General features: G+C 33.5%; 1 protein-coding gene across 3 annotated transcripts; it reads left to right on the plus strand.

Annotated features, from left to right (window-relative positions):
- The first annotated feature begins 4,176 nt into the window (after window positions 1-4,176).
- LOC134251902 (glycine receptor subunit alpha-2-like) lies at window positions 4,177-22,220 on the plus strand. Of its 3 annotated transcripts, none has more exons than XM_062734322.1 (8): window positions 4,177-4,341; window positions 6,537-6,601; window positions 12,503-12,570; window positions 13,705-13,901; window positions 13,983-14,065; window positions 15,065-15,208; window positions 16,913-17,283; window positions 21,715-22,220. In XM_062734322.1, exons 1-8 carry the CDS (start codon window positions 4,268-4,270, stop codon window positions 21,880-21,882), a joined length of 1,170 nt encoding a protein of 389 aa, XP_062590306.1. In that variant the 5' UTR covers window positions 4,177-4,267; the 3' UTR covers window positions 21,883-22,220. The 3 variants fall into 3 exon arrangements, with proteins under 3 accessions (XP_062590306.1, XP_062590304.1, XP_062590305.1); XM_062734320.1 differs by having other exon boundaries at window positions 4,178-4,341; window positions 13,675-13,901; XM_062734321.1 differs by having other exon boundaries at window positions 4,178-4,341; window positions 13,675-13,901; window positions 15,065-15,196.
- Window positions 22,221-24,709: the final 2,489 nt, after the last annotated feature.

Consider the following 24,709-nt stretch of genomic DNA (forward strand, 5'->3'; position numbering starts at 1 on the left):
CCCTGACCCTGGGGCCATGAATTTCACAATTTTGGTAGAGGACTCAGTGGTCATGACATTCATGTTAACAGTTTGACTGCTTGATGTCCAGGTAAAAGAAGATCTTTAAAGATTGCATTAATTTTAGTGGTTTTGGCCCCATCCCTCAGGCCCCAGGGGGACAGGGACCATGAAATTCTCAATTTTTGTTCCACTTCACCCATAGATGCTTTATGCAAAATTTGGTGGAAATTGGTTGAGTGGTTGCAGAGAAGAAACTAAAAATGTTTAAAAGTTTACGACCGATTGACAACGAACGTCGAACGACGTACGACGATGGACGAAAATAGATAGCAAAAGGTCACCTGAGTGACTCAGGTGACCTGAAAAAGGTCTTATAAAAGTTAACATTTGTACCCTGAAAGGAAAAAATATGATATAGTTTTAGAGAAAGAAGATTTTCTTAAATCCAGCCTTAGATACCCCATTGCTTATTAGCATGATATGAAATAGGAAGTGATTTATTGTGTCTTCCAATGATAGCAAAAGCCTTTTACACTATGTATTATAGAATACATGACAGAAATAGAAGACAAAAATACCTTAAGTATAAAAATCATGACAATTTCTCTGATTCTGAATGGCTGGATACCTATCATTTTTCAACCTAAAATATATTTGTTGATCAATTTGCAATTAGAAAATGCATGGCTGATACTTCAATTCGCTTTTTCTGAAAAAATATTGGAGATTTGACAAAATCCCCTATATAATATGATAAACTTTAATCTCTAACTTTAAAGAAATACTGTGGATAAATTTAAATAAGTTTGTGGATTCAGAGATACTTTTTAGTGAGTATTTTTGATTACTTAACTGTTAATTTTATAAACCTGAGGATCTGACTACCTTAATATACTTGGATGGTGGAAGAGGGAGCTAATATGCTAAATATTATCTAGGGAAAAGCTGAACTTCAAAATATTAAGTAAAACATCAAGATTGTTTTTATTCACATTTCCTGAAATTATATTGAAGATTTACTGATTTCTTTTATATAATAGGATTTTCTAAGGTAAATTTTAAAGAACTACTATGGGTCTTTACATATGACTGATAATTCAGAGACTTTTTAATATTAAGCATTTTTAATTATTCAATTCCTGATTTTCAGAACCTGAGGATCGGACTACCTATAAGCTAAAAGATTCAAATACAACAGTGTGATATCACCTTTAAGTTTGTTCTTTTAAAGGTGCATTGACACAGATTTGAAGTTGATATTTTCTGTATAATATCACGACATTGTAATAGCATTTCACTTGAAAATAAATAAAATTTGTTTAATCTAAAAGTTATTGACACTTCAAATTTTTGGATGGGTTTGATTGACACATCCTTGGACTTTAACAATTTTGAATGTTAGTCTTAATACTTTAAAAAAGTGGAAATCTTGTCATTTATTAATTGAAAATATTAATACTTTAATCCAGAAAAATAATCAGAGTAGAAATGTTCGAAAGCAAAATCCCTTCGCAAGTATTGTCAGTTGGCGCTTAGAATTGTGTACATAATTTAGCAAATTGAACACACCCGTGAGATTTACATACATGTAATTTTTAGCTCTACTGGTCAGAGACCAGAAGAGCTTACGATAGTAATGCGTCCGGCGTCCGTCCGTCTGTCTGTCTGTCCGTCTGTCTGTAAACAATTTTTCAAAACGCTACTCCTCCTACAATTTTAGTCTGATTTCAATATTACTTGGCACACAAGTAACTACACTAAGATACATAGAATAGTGCATCGGTTTTTGATTACACAACAGTGTTGCCATGGTTACTAAAAATAGAATTTTCTGTGAAATTCCTTTAAAACGCTACTCCTTCCACAGTTTTGGTCTGATTTCAATATAACTTGGCAAACTAGTAGACCACACTAAGATACATAAAATAGTGCATCGGTTTTTGATTTCGATGAACGGTGTTGCCATGGTTACTAAAAATAGAATTTTCTGTGAAATTCCTTTAAAACGCTACTCCTTCTACAGTTTTGGTCTGATTTCAATATAACTTGGCACACAAGTAGACTACACTAAGATACATAGAATAGTGCATCGGTTTTTAATTTCGATGAACGGTGTTGCCATGGTTACTAAAAATAGAATTTTCTGTGAAATTCCTTAAAAACCTACTCCTTCTACAGTTCTAGTTTGATTTCAATATAACTTGGCACACAAGTAGACTACACTAAGATACATAGAATAGTGCATCGGTTTTTAATTTCGATGAACGATGTTGTAATGGTTACTAAAAATAGAATTTTTCTGTGAAATTCCTTAAAAACGCTACTTCTTCTACAGTTTTGGTCTGATTTCAATATAACTTGGCACACAAGTAGACTACACTAAGATACATAGAATAGTGCATCGGTTTTTAATTTCGATGAACGATGTTGCCATGGTTACTAAAAATAGAATTTTCTGTGAAATTCTTTAAAAACGCTACTCCTTCTACAGTTTTGGTCTGATTTCAGTATAACTTGGCACACAAGTAGACTACCCTAAGATACATAGAATAGTGCATCGGTTTCTGATTTCGATGAACGGTGTTACCATGGTTACTAAAAATAGAATTTTCTGTGAAATTCCTTAAAAACGCTACTCCTTCTACAGTTCTAGCTTGATTTCAAAATAAGTTGGCACACAAGTAGACTACACAAAGATACATAAAATAGTGCAATGGTTTTTGATAAGTACATACCAGTAGAGCTACAGTCTCGACAGAGACTTCTGGTTGTAAAAATGGCACGAGTTCTGTTATTTTTAAGGTTTACGAATGTGTCCAATTGTTAAAGTCTGCTCACCACAACTGTACGGACTGACAATATACTGCGTTTATGTTTTGCTTTCAAACATTTCTACTCTGAATTTCCTCGATTACAATTTGAATATTTCATTAATACACAACAAGATGGCCACTTTTAATAAGTATTAAGAATACAATTTCAAATTTGTGAAAGTGCAAGGATTTGTCAATCAAACCCATCCAAAATTTGAAGTTTCAATAACTTTAAGATAAAATAAGATTTTTAATATATTTTTGTGTGAAATGCTATTGCAATATATAAGTCGTGATATTATACAGAAAATTTGAGAAAAATATTAAATTCAAATCTGTGTCTATGCACCTTTAATACTGTAAAATCACACATTTTCGTGGGGTCATATTTCGTGGTTTGAGTAAAACCTCTTGGTTCGTTGGGATTTGAATTCGTGGATAAAGAATGTTGAGTTGTTACGTATGTAACATTTTACATTTCGTGGTGGACATGAAATTGTGGGTCTCGTCATACCTCTAAAACAACAAAAATTAACCCCCATAAAAATTTGTGATTTTGCAGAACTCCATTTCTTGCAAAACACAACACAAATAAATACAACATTCACCTGACACAGTTCAATAAGTACACATTGCATACCTAATTCAATGAATGAGAAAAAGGTCTAAAAGAGTACATTATGAACACTATAAAATAAATGTTTTTAGTAGGTTATAAGCCTCAGACTGTACATTATGTGAGAAAAAAGAACTATAATTGGACCTAACGGTCCTACAACCTTTCTTTCTTCTCACAGAATGGACAGAGTTTGGCCTATTACCTTTACATAAAGAATATGCACGATTCAGTTTTCAGTTACGTCCCCATGAGGAATGTAAACATGTTATCACAGCCAATCATATTTAATGCAAAATGTAAATGACACCTTATCATCAGGTTTTGGATACTAATATGAAAAATTGAATTTGAAATAGACATTAACCGATTCATTGGATAGTCCGGGTAATGCTAGCTAACATAGGTTCACTTACTTATAGAATGGCCAATAACCTTATTAAATAATCCAAACACTCTCGAGAAAATTTACCTATTGACAGATTTTATAAATTAATCATTTATCATATTTATTACAAGCTGATCAGCAATTAATGTGAAGTATATTCTCTCTCTGAGCATCTCTAATGTATTGGAAAGGCAATTAGTAATCGTTAGATGGTACCGTGAGGACACCCCTATGAGATTTATTATGTATAAAACATGCGCAGAAAACCAATGATTCGCTCTGATAGTACTACTAAAGGTGAAAACAGAGAGAGGAGAATAGCATAAAAGACGAAGTTAATTCTTATTTCCCGCATTTTAATTAAAGAAAGTTAACCGTACGGTGAATTCTAGCTAAGTTACACTTGTAACATACTTTTGTGTGTCTTTGGTTGAAGGTGATTGCATCATGTCTATGGATAGACCGTTTTTAGTGGTAGTGTGTTTACTTCAGGTAGTGGGATCCAGCAACGTCAGTCAGAGGTAAGGACATACAAATTAACAAACAAACAGGGTAAAACATTTTAAAAAAAAAAGACAAAGTACACTTAGCTTTAGTCACTCAAGTCACAGTTTTACTAGTAGTTCACTCATCCCACCGTGGTAAGGAAATAATTTGCATAAATGATAGATGTCTTCATGTAGATATATACAATTATGGATACACGAGCGGTTGTATTGTTTGCTCCTATCAACACCATATAATTATTCACGAATGATTGAATGAAAATTTTATTGAAAGTCTCTTGTTTGGAATGACATGGATACGAACAGTGATTCTCTATTTTCACAGTCAACAGTTTAATCAGATGCAATTAAGCAACTGCACTTACTATAGGCACTGATCAAATGATTACAATTACTGTTGTCGCATGGCGCAGTTTAGAGCGTCTGCCCTAGAGTCGCCAAGTAAGGAGTTGATCCTTTCGTCGCGGGTTCGAATCCCACTGTGGAACATGAGGTCGATCCTTCGGATAAGACCGTATTAATCGAGGTCCCTTGTCGCAGTAGGTGTTGGAAAAAAAGACACCCCCCCCCCTCCACTGCTCAATGGGCATAAGTACCAATAATAGGACGTGGACGTCTCCATATGTGTGAAAAAAAGTTAACAACAAATTTTCTGTTACGGCTTATTATTCTTGAAAAAAAAAATAAGGAAATGGTACAGATATTCTTATCCGACCTCGGGGTAAGTTTCAGCAAAATATGAAATCACTCCAAGATGTATAATGCCATGCACATTTCTGTACCCATTCTGTCTAAATAAATATATTCGAACATCTTACAAAATGTAAAGGTGTTGATTTTATACCAACTACAAATTTAAGGCGAGCATAATTATGAAAGTTTGTTGATTAGAAAAATCACGATATTTCCAGGTATATTAGAAACGTTTGGCTTCTAAAGAACAAAAAGCCGAAAGAGTTGTTTTTATCACACTAGAAATACTACTTTTGCCCGTTACAGGAATGCTTGAACATTCAGTAGGAAGTTTGGTTTACAGGGCCATTGTTGCACTCATTTTAGTTTACAAATTCAAAATAGGGCTCATTGACATCTAAGAATTGGAAGAAAATATCTGTGATATTGATTATAGTATCGGTTTTCTTCACATTTTATTTATGAATTCCACATGTTCCAGTATGCACTGTCCGATTTTCCTTACTTTAATTTACCCGACTCAATTGTTTGCATTACAAAGGAACACTCGAGTTGAATTTCAAATCTCGAGAATGTGAAATATGTAGAAAAGACTTGTCAACTATACTGTAGTTTTAGTGAACTGAGACTCAAACAAGGTATTACCTTTTGGACATTACAGAATTTTGGAAGGCAGCAATTTATTCTGGCAAACGAACAGACTGTTTTCTTTTTCTTGGCCGTCTGGACACACATTAATGCTATGTATCATAATGGTATACAGTTGTGACATTTCTTGAAAGCTGAACATACAAGAAAAGGAATTTACAGTCATTCTCCGACAACAGATAAATAAACACAATGGAAGACATGTGGCAATTTCGTGGCGTTTTTTTTTTTTTTTTTTTTTGCTTCATTCTATCATCTGGTCAAAATTTCTGTTTATTGAAAACACGATTAAAAGTAGGAGCTGCGCCTACAATACCCGAATATTTACATTTTCAGAGATATAATAAACTATTATATAATATTGTTTTTCATATATTGGAAACATTAAATGTAATCGTTTTGGAAAACACCATCTCTGGTCATATTTGAGATTGATAGAGCAAGGTTTCTTTGTTCTAATAATGAATGTAAACTAAAGGAGAAAATTCATAGTCCCCTATTTTCGTTTAATAACTTCACAAATAACTGTTTTTCATTAGAACCATATCTTGAATAATTTTTTATCTTCATTTTTCTGGAAATGCTAGTTTCACCTTAACTTTCTTTAAAACTTTATATATTCTCTTTTAATACCTACAGCAGAAGAATGTAAAGTCAGGGGTGTATGCATCTTAAATGCTATGTTGATCTGATTTCAGTAAATTATTGTTATTTTATTTTTCAATATTGCCAAGGCTACGTAATCGTAGTTCTGGTCAACACTTTACATCCTTTATTGTAATGGCAGCATTGGTTTTATCAATGCCAGCTTCACGTAAAAAGAGAAAATCACATTGTATTAATATTGGCATTTGATTTCTATCTTTCAGACACGAGTTTTTTGATGTCATTCTTAACGAAGACTACGATCCCCGGGTGCCCCCGTTACTTAAAGGTTTGGCATAATTTTATGACATAAAAACATTAACATATTTACAAGTATTCTCTGAGGAAGACGAAAAGTAGATCAGTGTTAGTTATACAAGGCTAATTCTACAAAAACATAGTTAATTTGCAGCTCCAATACAGGATTACAACAGAAGAGGTTCACATATCACAGAAGTGCAATTTTATTCAAAGCTGCTCTACTCATTGGGATTTCACGGAGAATTAAATAAAATGTTTTTGTCGAATGTGACGTTAATTATTTCTGTTCTACCAGGAAATCAAGTTCTTTGCAATAAAGCCAACACAAAGTGGTTTCTCCACTTAATATAAAAATCAATGAACATTATAGGTGTACATACATGTTAAAGCAAACTCAAGTCGACAGAATCATAAAATTTAAAATGGATGTGTCGTAGAATAAATTGAAATGAAATTTGCCAAGTTTCATTAGCACTTATCTTGCCAAAACATGCATCAATCCATTTTTTCAGTAAAAAGATATCGATGTATTCAAATTAAGTTTTGTTTTTTCTCTAAACTTTAATTAGCTAATGGACGTAAACAACCTATCTCCTAAATTTGAAGTTTTGTGCAATTTTCTGTTGCATTAGTTTTGACTGTAGCAGACGGTTGTTCAATCATTTTTCTTCTAAAACGCATACATGTCAGTAATCAGATGATGCACTTCAGATATCAAGGGAAATACTTATAATTTTTTAATTAACAAATTTCCATTACACTAGTTTAGTCTGCTGTATTTCAAAGGCATTTTAAATTATGAGGGCATTTTCAATTGTCAAGTTGGCTTTTACATTTTTTTTGACGACACCGACAATTTTAGAAAGAAATAATTAAGTGAGTTATACCAATTTAATTAAGCAGTACAAACAGCAATAGTTTATACATTTAAATCACTACTAGACGAAAAAAGTGCTGAGAATCCCAAATTTTACTGATAAAGTTTGATAATTACTGATACTGTGCTGTTGTTGCTGATAAATACTGATATTTACTGTGTTTTTTACTGTTGTTGCTGATATTTTTTGTTGTTTCTGATAAATACTGATAATTACTGTCGTCTTTTACTGTTGAGTCTGATAAATACTGATAAATATTGTTGAGGTACTGTCGTTGCTGAGAATTGCTGATAATTACTGTTGAGGTACTGTCGATGCTGAGATTTACTGATAATTACTGTGGTCATTGTTTTTAACCTGGTAATTGGTTTAAATTAAAACAGAGGGCTATAAAACCTTCAATTATTACTTTCTTTTACTTGAATTATCATGACAAAATTTTCATATCTCTTTAAATGTCCTGCTTGTGACAAAATTACATGACTGTGTGTATGTATGCTGATCTCAATTTCTACATTACGTTTGTGAAAATTTTGACAATAATCAAATGAATTATTAATAGAATGAATATATAGAAATAGAATTAATAAAAAAAATTAACTGCAGAAAAAAAATGGAATTTTACTTTTGCATAAGATCTTATTGAAAAATAAACTGTAAATAAAAAGAAAATTATGCTATCTTAAAAAAGATCCATCGCCGCCTTTCCCGACTCCAAGAAAATGATGTAGGGAGATCGATGATCTTTTTTTTCAATAATAAGAAAAAAAGTTCTTAATGGATAGAAAAAAAAAATCGGGATAAAGAAAAGTTTCCTGCAGGTTAGAAAAGTTGAATTTGTTCCGTTTTCACTACGTCAACTGGTCGAGTTTGGACAACATTTTGTTTTTGAAGTCCTTTTTTTCTCGAAAACAATTAAATTTATCTTGTTAAATGTTCAGTTTTCTGGTCTCTTTTTGTCAAAATATTTGAAAATTTGCTCGAAAATTAGAAATTTTATCCCTTTTAAAAGTAACTAAGAGGTGAAAACAGGTTTGAATATGTTCAATCTGTGGGCACTGATTTTAATTAATAGTTTATTTATTTATTCATTTATTTTAATGTTATGTAGAGGTTTGTAGATCGTCCAAGAATTAAACTCCTCCACATGTACATATGTACAAGTACACACTGTATGCATGTGCAACTGGCAAATGGGGCGAGCTGATTAAAAATTAGAGGTTAATTAAGAATCCCTAGTGCAAAGGTACATGTGTTAAGTTTGTCTCTTAAAATTTAAATACAAAATCATTTTTTATTTCATCAGTTTTGAAATCTCATTATTTTTTTTTTAATTTGAGTTTATGGAATGGGAAATAAGAACTGAAATGAGACTTAATTTAATATGTTACTATTAGTTTATGATCAAATTGATCGATTTTAATTTTGCATGGTAAAAAGTTGAAAGGAAAACACCTTTAAATTGATTTAAATTGATCAGAAATTGGTGATCGACCTGTGATTTGGCTGTATTGTGTACATGTCTTCAGCCCCGGGGTAGATCGGGGTACAACTTGTATATTCCATGCAAATTGTAGTGGTCAGCGTAACAATGGGCACTAATTACCTATTGTTCTTCGTCTGCGGCACCGGTGTTATCAATAAACAAACTACCTACACTGTACATGTACTCGCTACTTTAGAACAATCTTAAAGTTTATGGTCGCACGAAAAAAAAAATTCGAAAACAATTAAATTTATCTTGTTAAATGTTCAGTTTTCTGGTCTCTTTTTGTCAAAATATTTGAAAATTTGCTCGAAAATTAGAAATTTTATCCCTTTTAAAAGTAACTAAGAGGTGAAAACAGGTTTGAATATGTTCAATCTGTGGGCACTGATTTTAATTAATAGTTTATTTATTTATTCATTTATTTTAATGTTATGTAGAGGTTTGTAGATCGTCCAAGAATTAAACTCCTCCACATGTACATATGTACAAGTACACACTGTATGCATGTGCAACCGGCAAATGGGGCGAGCTGATTAAAAATTAGAGGTTAATTAAGAATCCCTAGTGCAAAGGTACATGTGTTAAGTTTGTCTCTTAAAATTTAAATACAAAATCATTTTTTATTTCATCAGTTTTGAAATCTCATTATTTTTTTTTTAATTTGAGTTTATGGAATGGGAAATAAGAACTGAAATGAGACTTAATTTAATATGTTACTATTAGTTTATGATCAAATTGATCGATTTTAATTTTGCATGGTAAAAAGTTGAAAGGAAAACACCTTTAAATTGATTTAAATTGATCAGAAATTGGTGATCGACCTGTGATTTGGCTGTATTGTGTACATGTCTTCAGCCCCGGGGTAGATCGGGGTACAACTTGTATATTCCATGCAAATTGTAGTGGTCAGCGTAACAATGGGCACTAATTACCTATTGTTCTTCGTCTGCGGCACCGGTGTTATCAATAAACAAACTACCTACACTGTACATGTACTCGCTACTTTAGAACAATCTTAAAGTTTATGGTCGCACGAAAAAAAAAATTCCGTAATATTGAATTTGATAACGAATAAAATTGATAGAAAAAATATTTAGAATAGAACACTTTGGTACTATAATAAAAAAAAGGGTATCTACATGTACATCATGTACGTTGTACAGACTTATTTTAATTATTATTTCAATTCTCAAAGATCTATCTTTCTTCAGTATTTAATAATTTTATTTTTTAGATTTACGCATATTTCTTCAATCAATCAATCATTTATTTGAATCTTTTTACCATTTTACTTTAGTATACATAGACCACAAAAACATATAAAATGTAGGTGATTTAATACATAACAGTAGGTCTAAAAGGCATGCGTGAATAAGAAACTAAACAAAAAAAATTTGTTGGTTGCTATCAATGCGAAGTAAGGGAATTTAGGCCGGGGAGTATATTTTGTTTATCAGATAAAAGAATATCCCGGGAGAGGTGGTCACATGTATAATTTTCAATTCTGAATCTCTGCTAACGATGGTTTGGGACCGGTAAATACGTAGACGAGAAATTGACTTCACTTTTTAATAAAAAAAAGTGTGCAAAATATACAATCATATAGATATAAAGAGAACGATTGATTAGTGAAGCACTTTTTTGAAATAATATTAGCACCTATTGTTCACAATTCAGATGCAGGGAAACTCCACTTCGCTTAATCCGAGAAAAAAAAAAACTTTAAATGTATGGATTTTAAATGTCAGAAACATGACGTTGTGTATCGCACTCATGAATAAATGTTATAATTGCTTCAGTTCTGAATTTTGTATGGTTTATTGCAATTGATTCTCTAAAATAATTTTATTCATGCATATAAAAATTCGATAAGTATAATATCATAACTTGCATGACTTTTAAAACACACAACTAAAAACCAGACCTTGTCCTATCGGCTATCACTTAGGCCTAATTGTAAACAGTATAATTTCACCTCCTCCTTTTTGTGCTACAATCAAGTAAAATCAAATAAATAGGCACCAAGTATGTACTGTTCGTTTATACAAAGGTCTCGGACAAAAATAGAATAAGAAAATTTATAATCTCTGCACGAAATTCTAATTTTACAAAAACGCAAGCCGTAACGATATCCCTATGGCAGAATGTACTAATAATTGACCCGATACTAAAACGAAAGTAGAACTTTTACACGTGGTTGACATGTATGTTCCAGAACAACAAGCACAAAGTTTGCATTAATGGAAAAAGTTAATTCAAGTTACGATTTATTTTATTTTGTTTTTTTAACTGACTGACCGCATATAACATGTTTAAGGAGTGGCGCATAATATTAGAAGCCATATGCCCATAGACTTAAAACTGTACAATGAAAAAAGAATTCCCCTAAAGAAAGACGTGTATTTCATTGACTGAAAATCACACTGCATAAGATTTATGTCATGTAGTGTACAATACTTAAGCCTTTACAAATAATTTTAAAGAGAGAGAGAGAGAGCTAGAAAGCGACACAATGATATAAAATTCGCAGGGAGGACATCGGAGAACTAGAGCGCGCTGTCTACATAATATATAAAAACAATAATTAAAGATGCTTCAATTTAATTATTTAACCCTGTCACATTCTTCTATAGAATAACTATAAAATAACAAAGTGTACGCTTCAAGACTAGATTTTATGACAAATATTTAATACTGTCTTGTTAAAATGAGAGCTTAATTTAAAAGTAAATGGAAAAGGGGGGTGGGTGTTTTCAACTTAATGTGCTCTCATGCATTTTCAGTTCTCCACACGGTAAAATAAATTGATATTTACAACCATTGACTGTATTGAAGTATTAAAGATACCCACAAAAAGCTTTACATGTGAGAAAAAATATGAGATGAGATTTTTTTTAACCTTTATGAACAAATATTAAACTTTTTAAAAAAGTACTTGGGAAGAAAAACCACAACAAATACAACAGAATAATTTTCCTCAGATAATGTCATCTACGTGTAAGGAGAAATTTAAAGAAAAAACATAAACATTTATGCTTATGTTAACATTATGGTCTAAAAATAATTATAATGAAATTACCGGTAATAGCTGAAAACTGAAAAAAAATTAATAAAACGTGACTTATTTATTTAGAATAATTTATTTTGTAATTGACTGTAATGAATTTGTTAAAATACTTTAAAAAAAAAACAAATAATCATTTCTCAGGCTATTTTAATCCATTCCCAGGTTTAAAACAATGACCACAGTAATTATCAGTAAATCTCAGCATCGACAGTACCTCAACAGTAATTATCAGCAATTCTCAGCAACGACAGTACCTCAACAGTATTTATCAGTATTTATCAGACTCAACAGTAAAAGACGACAGTAATTATCAGTATTTATCAGCAACAACTAAAATTATCAGCAACAACAGTAAAAATAACCGTAAATATCAGTAATTATCAGCAACAACAGCACAGTATCAGTAATTATCAAACTTTATCAGTAAAATTTGGGATTCTCAGCACTTTTTTCGTCCAGTAGTGAATAAACCCAGGATTCATTTCTATTTTTTAGGTGATCCTGTTCTTAACACCATCCAACTTTACATTCTGGGAATAGACTCTATCAGTGCGAGTACGATGGTAATTCATCCCTCTCTCTCTCTCTCTTTCTCTCTCTTGTTAGCAATCAGCTACAAAATAATGTTTAAAATCTTAACAATGTATAAAATATATGTAGGGACAGTCTCTACAAGAATTGTTTTTTAGATTTTTCCTGTAGATTGAATTAGTCTTGGACGATATTTTTTTTTTATTTCGAGACGTACCTGTTATATATTATGTTTTGGTTTGGTTTATAGTATAATGATAATAAAGACCGTTTAAAAACAATTTTGTCTTGAATCTTGAATAATTAATAGTAAAACATATATCAATTAGTTCACTCAAAAATCTCTCAACTGGCAGTCTCAATCATACAGCAAGCGATCTGTGTCGATTGACACATAGAGAGTCGCCCGCGAGGCGCAGTGGTTAGAGCGTATGCTCTTGGTTCGCGCTGTGAGGAGTTTATCCTTGCGTCTCGGGCCCGAAACCTAGTTCAAAATTTGCAGCTCTCCACTTGCAAGTGGTGGCGTCTCCATATGAGGGAAAATTCTCAAGAGGGACGTTGAACAGCAAGGAACAGAACACATCAACTGATAAATCCATGTGACCCGAGCTTATTTTTCACGCATGTGATAGAAATTATAGTATAAATTTTAGATGAAAAAAAACCTTTTCATGCATAAACAATTTTGTTGGAATATACTTAGCAAAAAATCGTTGATAAAAACACAGAATACATGTATATCTTACCTGAATGTTGAGGTTTATAATACTTAGCGTTCATGTTGAAATAAAAAAAAAAATCAATTTTAAATTTATGATTACATGAATGGAAACATATTACCAACAGTAAAACCTTGCAGACTAGAGGGTCTCTCAGAACTATGTTATGGACCAAAGGCCCATCTGGCAGTATTTACTTCATCAATTTTTACAAAAATGCCTTAAGGAAGACATGACAAAAAAAATCTCGGGGAAAAATCTGTTGTTTAGACCTAGAAGTTTAACGGTGAAAAGTTTTTCATATGAGTCTTACGGTTTTTCTCATTTTTAAGTATGATTATGAGCGAAACGGCCCATCGGCCCTTCCATAACACTCTTGAAATGACCTAACATGAAATATTATATACTGAATTACAGGACTTCAAGATGAGTTTCTTTATTCGTCAGAGATGGCATGACCACAGATTGGCATTTAGAGGGCGCTTTGATTTCCCAAAGATCGAGTTGGATACGCGTGTAATGTCCAATGTATGGGTTCCCGATCTATATATTAAGAACGAGAAAAAAGCGAATACCCATTCAGTTACTGTTCCAAATAAACTAATGCACATTTACCCAGACGGCCTGGTTGTATACAGCATGAGGTATGTAGAAAATAGTGACAGATGTTTCTGCTTTATATGTAATCACATTTCCTTTTGCAATTTTATTTTACAAATTTGTAGGGTGACAGGGACATTCTCTTGCCAGATGTACCTTCACAAATACCCGTTAGATCAACAGACATGTTCAATACAGATGGAGAGTTGTAAGTATATTTAAGGTTCATAAACCATCTGCTCACTATATAAAATGTTGCATGAACTTTGTTGATTTTCCAAAAGAAATGTATTTTTATTTTATCATTTCATGAATACTCTGAAAAGAGAGATAACTCTTAATGACATAAATGTATATTATTCCTTTATAGATTTGCCAAGTTGCAATTTTGCCCCGCAAGCTATGCTATAATTGTTCGTATTTTTTAACTTATAATAATTATACATTTCTTTTAGAAAAAAAAATTAAGGTTCAAGCAACATTTAATATGAGTAAGCGGAGCGTTAATAAACCTTTAGAACAATTACAATTCTCATTCAACAAAAACAAATGACTTCATTATTTAGTTTAGTCAATTGAAAAATATGGAGATAACTAACAGTTTTCAAGCTGTAAGGACTAATGAGCAAAAACAATTTTCTGGACAAGAGCATTCACCGACCTCTGAAACATTTGAGGTGGAATCAGGTGCCACGGAGGAGCGAGTATCCCCTGCCCACCGATCACACCCGCCTTGTACTTCTTGTCATAATCAGGTAGTAACGGAAAAATCCGTCGGCAATTGATTGTGTAAAAAAAAAAATAGCTTAAAAATTAGTATAAAGGTAGCATTTGATATTCTGAAGCATTGTTTAACCATACTCCAAGATTTTTAAAGAAAAAAAAACCTGGGTTTTTTTTCAATTAAAATGGAACTCTTATTTTAAACATGAAGGAAGTACATGCAAGTAATCCAAAAAGTGATGACAACGAGATGATTGGTTTTGATGATCATGATTGGCAATTAAAAATGTCGTTTTTGAAGATCAAGTCTTCAAACAATCTGTTGGCATACATATGTAATAACCGACCCTACATGTACTTGATAAATTAATTTTTTTTAATGTAATATAGATATTGGACATTTTTCTTGCTATAAAAATGACCAGAAAAACAATAATACTAAGAAAGAATAATTTTATTTTTTCTCAAATGTTTTTTTTAACAGATGGATACAGTACAGATACTCTGAAATTCCGATGGAATGACATTCCTCTGGTTCAAAGACCAAACTTAACACTGCCGCAATTCGAAATTGGACACATTACTAACCACACATGTGACATTACTTACGCTAACGGTAATTCTTCCGGTAAATATCTATCCCTTGTGTTTTTACTTCACCCGAGCTATTAACTTTTCTGATCACGTTGTCTGAAGTTAGTCTGTTCCTCCGCCGTATATAATCTAAACACATAAAGAACACCCCGCAAATTTCAACCAATTTTATCATAAAACACCACAGGTAAAGGGGATTCAGTTTTATTGTTACCGTGTTAAATTAAAATTCCCAAAGGATAAGGTAAGCTTTAAAACAGGGTCGGTGTTGTATTCCAATATATATAAGGGGGGGGGGGGACTTTTCGAAGAAACGGAAATTCTGTGATTTGTCATATCCCCTTCGTAATACTTTAGTGTACCATGAAAAATATATGTTCACAGATTTTCAAGATTTCAAAATGGAAGGTGTACATGTAATTAGGTCACAATCTGATTCATTTTAAAAAGAAAATAAATCACTTTACCATGGTCAAAATTCAAATCTTGTTGGGGATTTTCCATTGTTACAGTGCTGTAACTGTATTAAATTAGTAAGTCCACAGACTCTCTTCCGTTTTCTCATCAGAAAATGATATTCAAGGATAATAGATTTTAAGAGAGTAAAATATTGTCATTTTTGGCTTTGCATTTATTTTCAAAATAAAAAAAAATAATTTTAACAATTACAGGGTTACACTAAATCAAATTAACATAAACAATTCCTTCGATGCGTGAATTGTATCCTGGGCATGGATTGAGTTAAATCAGGAACTACAGATTTTGCATTAATTCCCATTATACATGTATCCTCTTTTCCAGAAAAATAAATAAGGGTATAAAAGTCACATTGATATTTATGCCCACCTTCGAAGAAGAATTATCATTAAAATACCTATAGCTTAAGTTCTGTTTGGGGTATGATCGAGCCTCCTTCGAAGAAGAATTCACATAAAAATACTTAAGTTATGTTTGGGGTTTGATCGAGCCATTTTGGTCAGAGGTATGCCCATTGGACTTGGAAAAATTCCAATTATTTGTAGTTTCCGTACATTTTCTTCGCAGCGGTTGCAAATATCGGTACTTAAATGAAATTTTGTATACTGATTTATCATATGAAATGTAATCTCTAAGTCGAGTTCTGTTTTGAGTACGATCGAGTCATTTTTGACAGAGTTATGCCCCATGAACTTAGAAAAATTCCAATTATATAGGGGAGGGGGCGGTAGTTTCACAAACATATCATGTTAAGGTTAATAATGAAGCGTCTCGTTATGTGCTTTCATATTAATTGTTAGTTATTAAAAAGGCTCGGAAGAAATGTGCGGTCACAATATCGATTTACATATTGATCTTTTTTTTCAATGCAATAATTGATTGATTGTCACGCCGAGTCGCCATTTTTTAAGCCATGTTTCGGTGCACTATACGTTTAAATAACCGTTTTTTTCCCCCAAAGTTTTTTTGTTTCTCTGCCGGTCCCCAGTGAGCCTACTCAATTGCGAACTCCATATAAACGATCTTTTACGTGCCAAAGGGGGGGTGTAATCCTTTACTCGGGGCACAATTTAAAGTCTCGACCGACGGACTTAGAATTTAAATATGTAAATTGTTTAAAATATTGTATAGACGGTTAAAAAATAAATTGAAAGGGAGGGAAAGCAACATGGCTAAGTTCATTCGGATGAGCATTGTGGCCAATCACCCCCGTGTGTGAAAAAAGGTATTATACATGTATATAGTTAATACTTATTTTCAGTTTCTTTTACTTGCTTGGGAATTGATATCGAGATGAGCCGTGCATACGGATATTATATTACACAAGTGTATATTCCAAGTCTTCTTATCGTCTGCTTGTCATGGGTGTCATTTTGGCTGAACATTGACGCAATTCCAGCCCGAATTTCCTTGGGTTTGTTGACAATTCTTACAATGACAACACAAAGTTCTGGAGCACGTGCCACACTTCCACGTGTATCTTACATCAAAGCTATAGACGTCTGGATGGCAACATGTTTAGTGTTTGTTTTTGCTGCTTTGATCGAATTCTCCTATGTAAATGTAAAGGCAAGGGTTCAACAACGAAGGAAGTCTTCTGTAAGGGAATTACCTCTTCTTCTGCACGGAAAGGTACAGTATGTCTTGTAGAGGATTTTTGTTTAGAAAAAAATATTTTTCTATTAAATTGCATAGCGCAGTGCTTAAAGCGTTTCGTTCTAGTTTAACAAAGCAAGGAATAATTCCTTACGTCGCGGGCTAGAGACCCCTGCGGAATGCAAAGACCAGCTCTGTGATTGAAACATTATGAAAAAGAAGTTTGGTTTTGCAGTAAATCTATAAATTTAATGTCGGTTCAAGTCTATTTTTTCAATTTTGCCGTTTTTGGCGTGTGTATGCCGTTTTATAAAACTGTAATTAAATATTTGTGATAAATCTTCAAACCGTGGAGATCTGATATAAAATATAATTGATCGTTAAAGTGGGGGTTTCAAAGGATCTTTTCTATGATACTGAGCACAAGGCGGGAGTGACCGGTCGGCAGAGGATGATTACTCCTCCATGGCACCTGATCCCAACTCATGTTTTGGAGGTCCGTGTTGGCTCTACTCCTATTTTGTATTGTTTTACGGACTTCTGATCGATATTGAATACGGTTCATTATCTCCATATGTTTCATTCCAAATTTTTAGATCTCCTGAGTCACTCAGGTGACTTATTGCTATCCGTTTTCGTCCGTCGTCGTGCGACGTGTGTTGTGCATCGTGTGTAAACTTTTGAACATTTTCAGCTTCTTCTCTGAAACCACTGAACCAATCTAAACCAAATTTGGCATAAAGCATCTATGGGTAAAGGGGAACAAAAACTGTGAATTTCATCGTCCCCGCCAGCTTGGAGCCTGAGGGGTGGGGCCAAAACCACAAAAATAAATGAAATCTTTAAAAATCTTTTTTACTTCTAGACAACAAGCAGTGTAACTGTTGTCATGAATGAAATGAGCATCAAGTCTTCTACCAAAATTGTGAAATTCATGGCCCCAGGGTCAGGAGTTCTGGTGCTAGGGTGGGGCTATAAAGACTGTATAGTGGAAATGCATTATTTCTTTGAAAATCTTTTTTTCTGCTCCTGGGTATTACATAAACTAAGTACAAAGTTATGATGAACAAGAGTGCCTCTACCAAATTTGTGAATTTCATGGCCCAAGGGTCAGGGGTTCTGGTGTTAGGGTGGGGCTCTATGGATTATATGGTGAAAATGCATTAATTCTTTGAAAATCTTCTTTTCTGCTCCTGACTATTAAATAAACTAACTAAGTACATAGTTATGATGAGCAAGAAAGCCCCTACCACAATTGTGAATTTTATGACCCCAGGGTCAGAGTTCTGGTGTTAGAGTGGGTCTCTATTAATTAAATATAGTGAAAATGCATTAATTCTTTGAAATTCTTTTCTGGTTTTGGGTACTAAATAAACTAACTATGCACATAGTTGATACCTCTACCAAAATTGTGAACTTTATGGCCCAAGAGTCAGGGGTTCTGGTGTTAGGGCGGTGCTCTATGGATTCTGTAGCGAAATTGCATTAATTCTTTGAAAATCTTCTTCTCTACTCCTGAGTATTAAATAAACTAAGTACATAGTTATGATGAACAAGAGAGCCTCTATCAAGATTGTGAATGGCCCCAGGGTCAGGAGTTCTGGTGTTAGGGTGGGGCTCTATGGATCATATGGTGAAAAAGCATTAATTCTTTGAAAATCTTCTTCTCTGCTCCTACATGTAGGTATTACATAAACTAAGTAATAGTTATGATGAGCAAAAATGCCTCTACCAAAATTGTGATTTTAATGGCCCCAGGGTCTAGAGTTCTGGTGTTAGGGCAGGGCTCTATAATGATTATTTTGTGAAAATGCATTACATCTTTGGAGGTCTTGTTCTCTGCTCCTGGGTAATAAGCAGATGAACTACCTATGTAGTTATGTTGAGCAAGGGCTCTTCTTCCAGAATTGTGAATTTCAAGGCCCCAGGGGTACCATAGTGGGGAGTGGGGGGGGGGGCTCTACTGATATACTGAAAATGAATTGTTTGTTTGAAATCTGCCCCTTGGTATTAATCAAACGTTTTTGATAAGCAAGTGTGCCTTTTCAAAAATAGTGCAATGTGTGGACCTAGGGTCAGGGGTTCATGTGTGGTAGGGACACTACTGATTAATTCTGAATATAACTGATTAGTTGAAATGCATTTTTTGTTTTCCTATCCTGCCTATGGGTATTAAGAAACCAAACTGAGCAATTGCGATGTGTATAGTTATGATAAGAATTGGTACTTCTTTAAAATTTGTGAATGCCATAGCATCTAGCTCAAAACGTCTATTGAACCAAATTCAATCATTTGAAAGTTGTTGCATGATGCTCAGGTGACCTTTAAGGCCCATGGGCCTCTTGTTATCAGTAAGCATGCATGCCTACCAACTTAACATAAATAATTGTCAGTCAATTTTAAAAAAAATACATAATACCATTATTACTTTAAAAATACGTCAACCTATAATGATAGCATTATTATTATTACGTATGTTTTTTATTGACTGAAGTTTTCAGTAAACTTGATAGCATTTTTTATGTGCTTAAAATTCTTCACGACAACACATGAAATGACATCATGAACTCGCGCAGTTCAAACTCTGATGAAATTTCTAAAATTCAATTCTGAATTTCTTTTCTAATGAAGAGAAAGGTAAAATATACCTTGCGAATGATTGATATCTTGCACATGTACATTTTCCCGTTTTATTAGGTCACCTGAGTAACCTTACTCGACATATTGCGATCTTGTGTTATTATTTGAACATTCTCAGCTAATTTTTCTGCAACCACACAACCAATTTTGACATAAAGCATCTATGGGTAAAGGGGAACAAAAATTGTGAATTTAAAGTTCCCTGTCCGCCTGGGGCCTGAGGGATGGGGCCAAACCCACTAAAATTAATGCAATTTTAAAAGATCTTGTTCTTTACTCCAGGACATCAAGCAGTCAAACTGTTGGCACGACTGTAATCAGCACTGCGCCTTCTTACAAAATTGAGAAATGCATGCATGGTCCCAAAGTCAGGGTTTCTAGAACTAAGGCGGGGATAATATATTTTTTTAGTGAAAATGCATTACTTCTTTGAAAATCTTCCCTGCTTCTGGGTATTAAATAAAGTAACCAAGTACGTGGTTATGTTTATTAAGGCTGCCTCTTCCTAAATTGTGAATTTTCATGGCACCAGGCTCTGGTGTTAGGGCGGGTCTCTATTAATTATATAGAGAAAATGCATAAATTCTTTCAAAATTTCTGCTCTAGGGTATTAAACCAATAAATTATGTACATAGTTATGATGATCAAGAATGCCTCAGGGACCCTGGGTCAGGAGTTCTGGTAATAGGGAGGAGGTCTTGTAATTATAAAGTGAAAATGCATGAATGCTTTAAAAATCTTTTCCTTTGCTCCTTTGTATAATGCCAATGATCAAAGAACATTTTTATGATAAAGAAAGGCGCTCCTTCCAAAATGATTGATTTCAGAGCCCCTGGGTCATGGTGAAAGAAGGGGGAGGGTTACATATTCTTGAAATTAATTAATGCGTTGACATCTGCTCTATGGAATTAATCGACCATTTCAGATGAAATAAAATTTATGATAAAATTTCCATAATTTTGAAATATATGACCCCAGGGTCAGTGGCTCATGTGGGGTAGTTGGCGTGCACAATTGGTTTTAAAGTGAAAGTGCATTTTCTGTTACTGTTATCTACCTCTGGATATTAAGTATCCAAAGTAAGCTTGCTAGGTGTATAGTTATGATAAGTAATGGTGCCTCTTTCAAAATTGTAAATTTCATGGCCCCTGGTTTAAAACACGAACCAAATTCAATTGTTTGAAATTTGTTACATAATACTCAGGTGACCTACAAGGCTCATGGGCCTCTTGTTTTTAACAAAAGAATTTAAACTCTTTACTTAATGGAGTATTTTGTTATACGGATGATTATATATACATGTAAATAGTTGTCAAGTGTAAAATTAATTTTTGTTTTTTATTTAACAATTAACAACATTATCAATATTAACATGTGTTCATTGTATTCTCCCTCTAATAAAGTGTAGTGCAGGATGTGGGGAGGGAAAATTTGCGAGAAGCACCGACTTTTAGAGTTGACGATTTACTTTGTATCAAGTATGAAGGTACACAATTGATCAAAGATAAGATAATCTTTATAGTGGTCATATATATTAGGAAGGGGGACTAACATGAAAATACCGGGAGTTGAGGGTAGGATTGTTGTCACTTGCGTCAAGTATAACTTAATTATTTGTAGTTTGAAAAAATCCAAATTTTTCTTTGAATAAAATGTTGAGCTTAATATTTATATCGTAAAAGAGCATCCGTACATTGTCTAATTATAAAAGTAAGACGTAAACTGATAGAACAAAAGCTTCTCGCAAAAGTTTATTCGTAAATATAAAATCAAGCCATCATAACTCTGTTCTGAATTCTGTGATTCTGATTTATTTCTTGTTTGCAGGAAGATGGAATCAAAGAGAAGCCTCGGTTGGACAGCGAAAGTCGAGACGAAGCGAGACGCGTGGATAAATTGTCTAGAATTATATTTCCCCTAGTCTTTCTTTGTTTTAACATCATATACTGGTCCGTCTATTCTGTTTGGGTTCCAGAAATGCAAAGAAAAGACTGATACTTCATTATTATTATACAAGTTTCAATCCTGTTTTGATACTCCAAAACCTTGAAATGAAACCGTCATTCCATGTAATTTGTCAGTCATAATCATCATGATATGAATATTTTTTTTACTTTTAAATTGCTATCACTACAAATCTACACACAGAGAACATACAGTACACTGTATACATGTTGGAACACCTTAGCTATTTATAAATGGATATTTTTTTTTTTTTTGTGATGGCACTTTATCTTCACATGTTCAAGATGAATGCTTATAAAAAATTTCAAATGTATTCTCAATTACTATTTGATATTTATATTAACATATTATTGAATGATAACACTTAACCGTAACTTTATAATTGTTTTTTACTTAATTGTACGGTGTTTGCCGATATGTAAAAGGTGACCCTGTCGAACAGCTGATGATATAACTTGTAAACAAACGAAATCGTGAAAAGACAAACACTAAAATTACTAAAGGCGGCACCACGGGCCGAACAGTGGAAAATACTATCATATGTTGACCCAGGTCATGTGTCCTAGGTTTGGATCAGGTTGACAAAGCACTCCATAGTGCAACTGAAAGTATTGCAGTAATGAGGTAAAAAGGGTATGAATGAAATATTTGGAGAAGGATATGGAGATAACTAACAGTATTCAATCTCAAAGTCCACAAAAACAATAGAATATAGGAGCAGAGCAAACACGGACCTCCGAAACATCAGATGTGGGATCAGGTGCCATGGAGGAGTGAGCATCCCCTGCCGACCGGTCACACCCGCCATGTGTTTCATGTCATGATCGGGAAATAACGGGAAAATCCGTCGTCAATTCAGTGTATGAATAATGGACTAACAATTAGTATGGAAAACGTCAGTTAGCATTAGACTCAATGATAAATTGTATTTGGTGACAAGGTCATGGTATCGACCATAGAACTTAAGAAATGATGACTTTAAACGAGGCTGCTGATATTCTTGTTTCATAAACTTGCTTGTCAATAATTTACCTCGTTTTAGAAATTGTTCATACGTAGAGCATGCTCTTGCGTATCGAATCAACTGAGATATATATACTCCGTATGCAGGTGATGAAGGTATACTGCTGCATAAGTAAGGGAAGTTGACGATAGAAAAGTTAAAGTCATCACGTTAATCATATAGCTTGGTTGTTAGATTACTATTAACGTCTTTTTCAAGTAAAATAAGATTTTAATGTAGGGGACAAGTTACTGAATTCATTGAAGATGCTCAAAAATCAGACTGAGTCCTTTAAAAAATTCGTGCCCACAATTCTCCTATCGTCGCAAACCACGGCCAAAATGTACGATCCTCTCCGATTCTGGATAGAGAGAGCTGTATCCGAATTTTAGACTGTGGCTTGAGACGATGCAATTATCCTTGGCTAAAAACCTTGGTTTTAACCACACATGCAACTAAAACAAGTAGTATAAAAAAAAAAATCATACAACAGATTTCTAAAATCAACTATTTCGAATCCTTATATATATATCCAAAGCCTTTTTTGAAAGAAGTTAAAAACACTTTTAATGACAGTTTAGTGTGGGACAGCGCCGCGAGAATTCCATCGGCATCGAAAGCAAGTTTTTTTGACAGTCTTACACGCTGCTTCTGTACTGATAGGAGACAGATTACGTAGGTCTCGAGTCCAACACCGAGCTGGGGCGGAAGTGGGTACCCTTATTTATAAAAGTGAATTTCTTGTACCTAATTTGTTTAAAAATGGTCCAGTGGTTCTTTAGTTGAACACGTGAAAAGTTTACAGTCGGACGGACAACGGTGATCAGAAAAGCTCTCCTGAGCTGTTAGTTAGGTGCGCTAAAACATGACAGATTAAATGATTTTAATAACAGCATAATATAAATAACTAATAAAACATTTCAAAACGATAAAATATTTAACCAGAAGTCTCTGTCGAGACAGTAGCTCTACTGGTTAATACTAAAACCAAAGGAAGAGGAAGTAGCAGTTGGGACTTGGAAATTTAAAACAAAAATGAATAGAAAAATGATCCTTGCCACTCATCAAAATAAAAACCGATACACAGAATTATGTATCTTAGTATATTCTACTTGTCTGTACCAAGTTAAATTGAAATCGGACCAAAACTGTAGGTTGAATAGCATTTGGAAAGAATTTCACAGAAATTTCTATTTTTAGTAACCATGGCAACAACGTTCATCGAAAGCAAAAATCGATGCAAAGAATTATGTATCTAAGTGCAGTCTATTGAAATCGGACTAGAACTGTAGGAGGAGTCGCATTTTCAAAGAAATTTCTATTTTTAGTAACCATGGCAACACCATTCATCGAAATCAAAAACCTATGAAGAGAATTATGTATCTTAGTGTAGTCTAGTTGTGTGCCAAGTTATATTGAAATCGGGCCAAAACTGTAGGAGGAGTAGCATTTTGAAAGAATTTCACAGAAATTTCTATTTTTAGTAACCACGGCAACACCGTTTATGGACATCAAAAACCGATGCATAGAATTAGTGTAGTCTACTTGTGTGCCAAGTTATATTGAAATCGGACCAGAACTGTAGGAGCAGTAGCATTTTGAAAAATTGTTTACAGACAGACAGAAGGACGGACGACGGACGCATTACTATTGGATAAACTCTTCTGGTCTCTGACCAGTAGAGCTAAAAATGAAAGAAAAAGTTAGCAAGCTCACATACCCCACGCTCTCCCTAAAGTCGAAGTACTAAAATTTCCAGAAAAATAAAAGGGATCTGAATTTCCTGGTAACATGCACATCTACACATTGTGTCCTAAATATATGCAAAGTTTGACGAAATTGTGTGGAGCGGTT

Source organism: Saccostrea cucullata, unplaced genomic scaffold (assembly GCF_032062105.1).
Source record: "Saccostrea cucullata isolate Sc308-1 unplaced genomic scaffold, CSIRO_AGI_Scuc_v1 ctg599, whole genome shotgun sequence".
Taxonomy (NCBI): Eukaryota; Metazoa; Mollusca; class Bivalvia; order Ostreida; family Ostreidae; genus Saccostrea; species Saccostrea cuccullata.

Coding starts and splice junctions, on each gene's coding strand:
- LOC134251902 (XM_062734320.1), top strand. CDS start 4,268: ATGTCTATGGATAGACCGTTTTTAGTGGTAGTGTGTTTACTTCAGGTA. Junction 4,342..6,536: donor TCCAGCAACGTCAGTCAGAG/GTAAGGACATAC, acceptor TCTATCTTTCAG/ACACGAGTTTTTTGATGTCA. Junction 17,284..21,714: donor CTCTTCTTCTGCACGGAAAG/GTACAGTATGTC, acceptor TCTTGTTTGCAG/GAAGATGGAATCAAAGAGAA.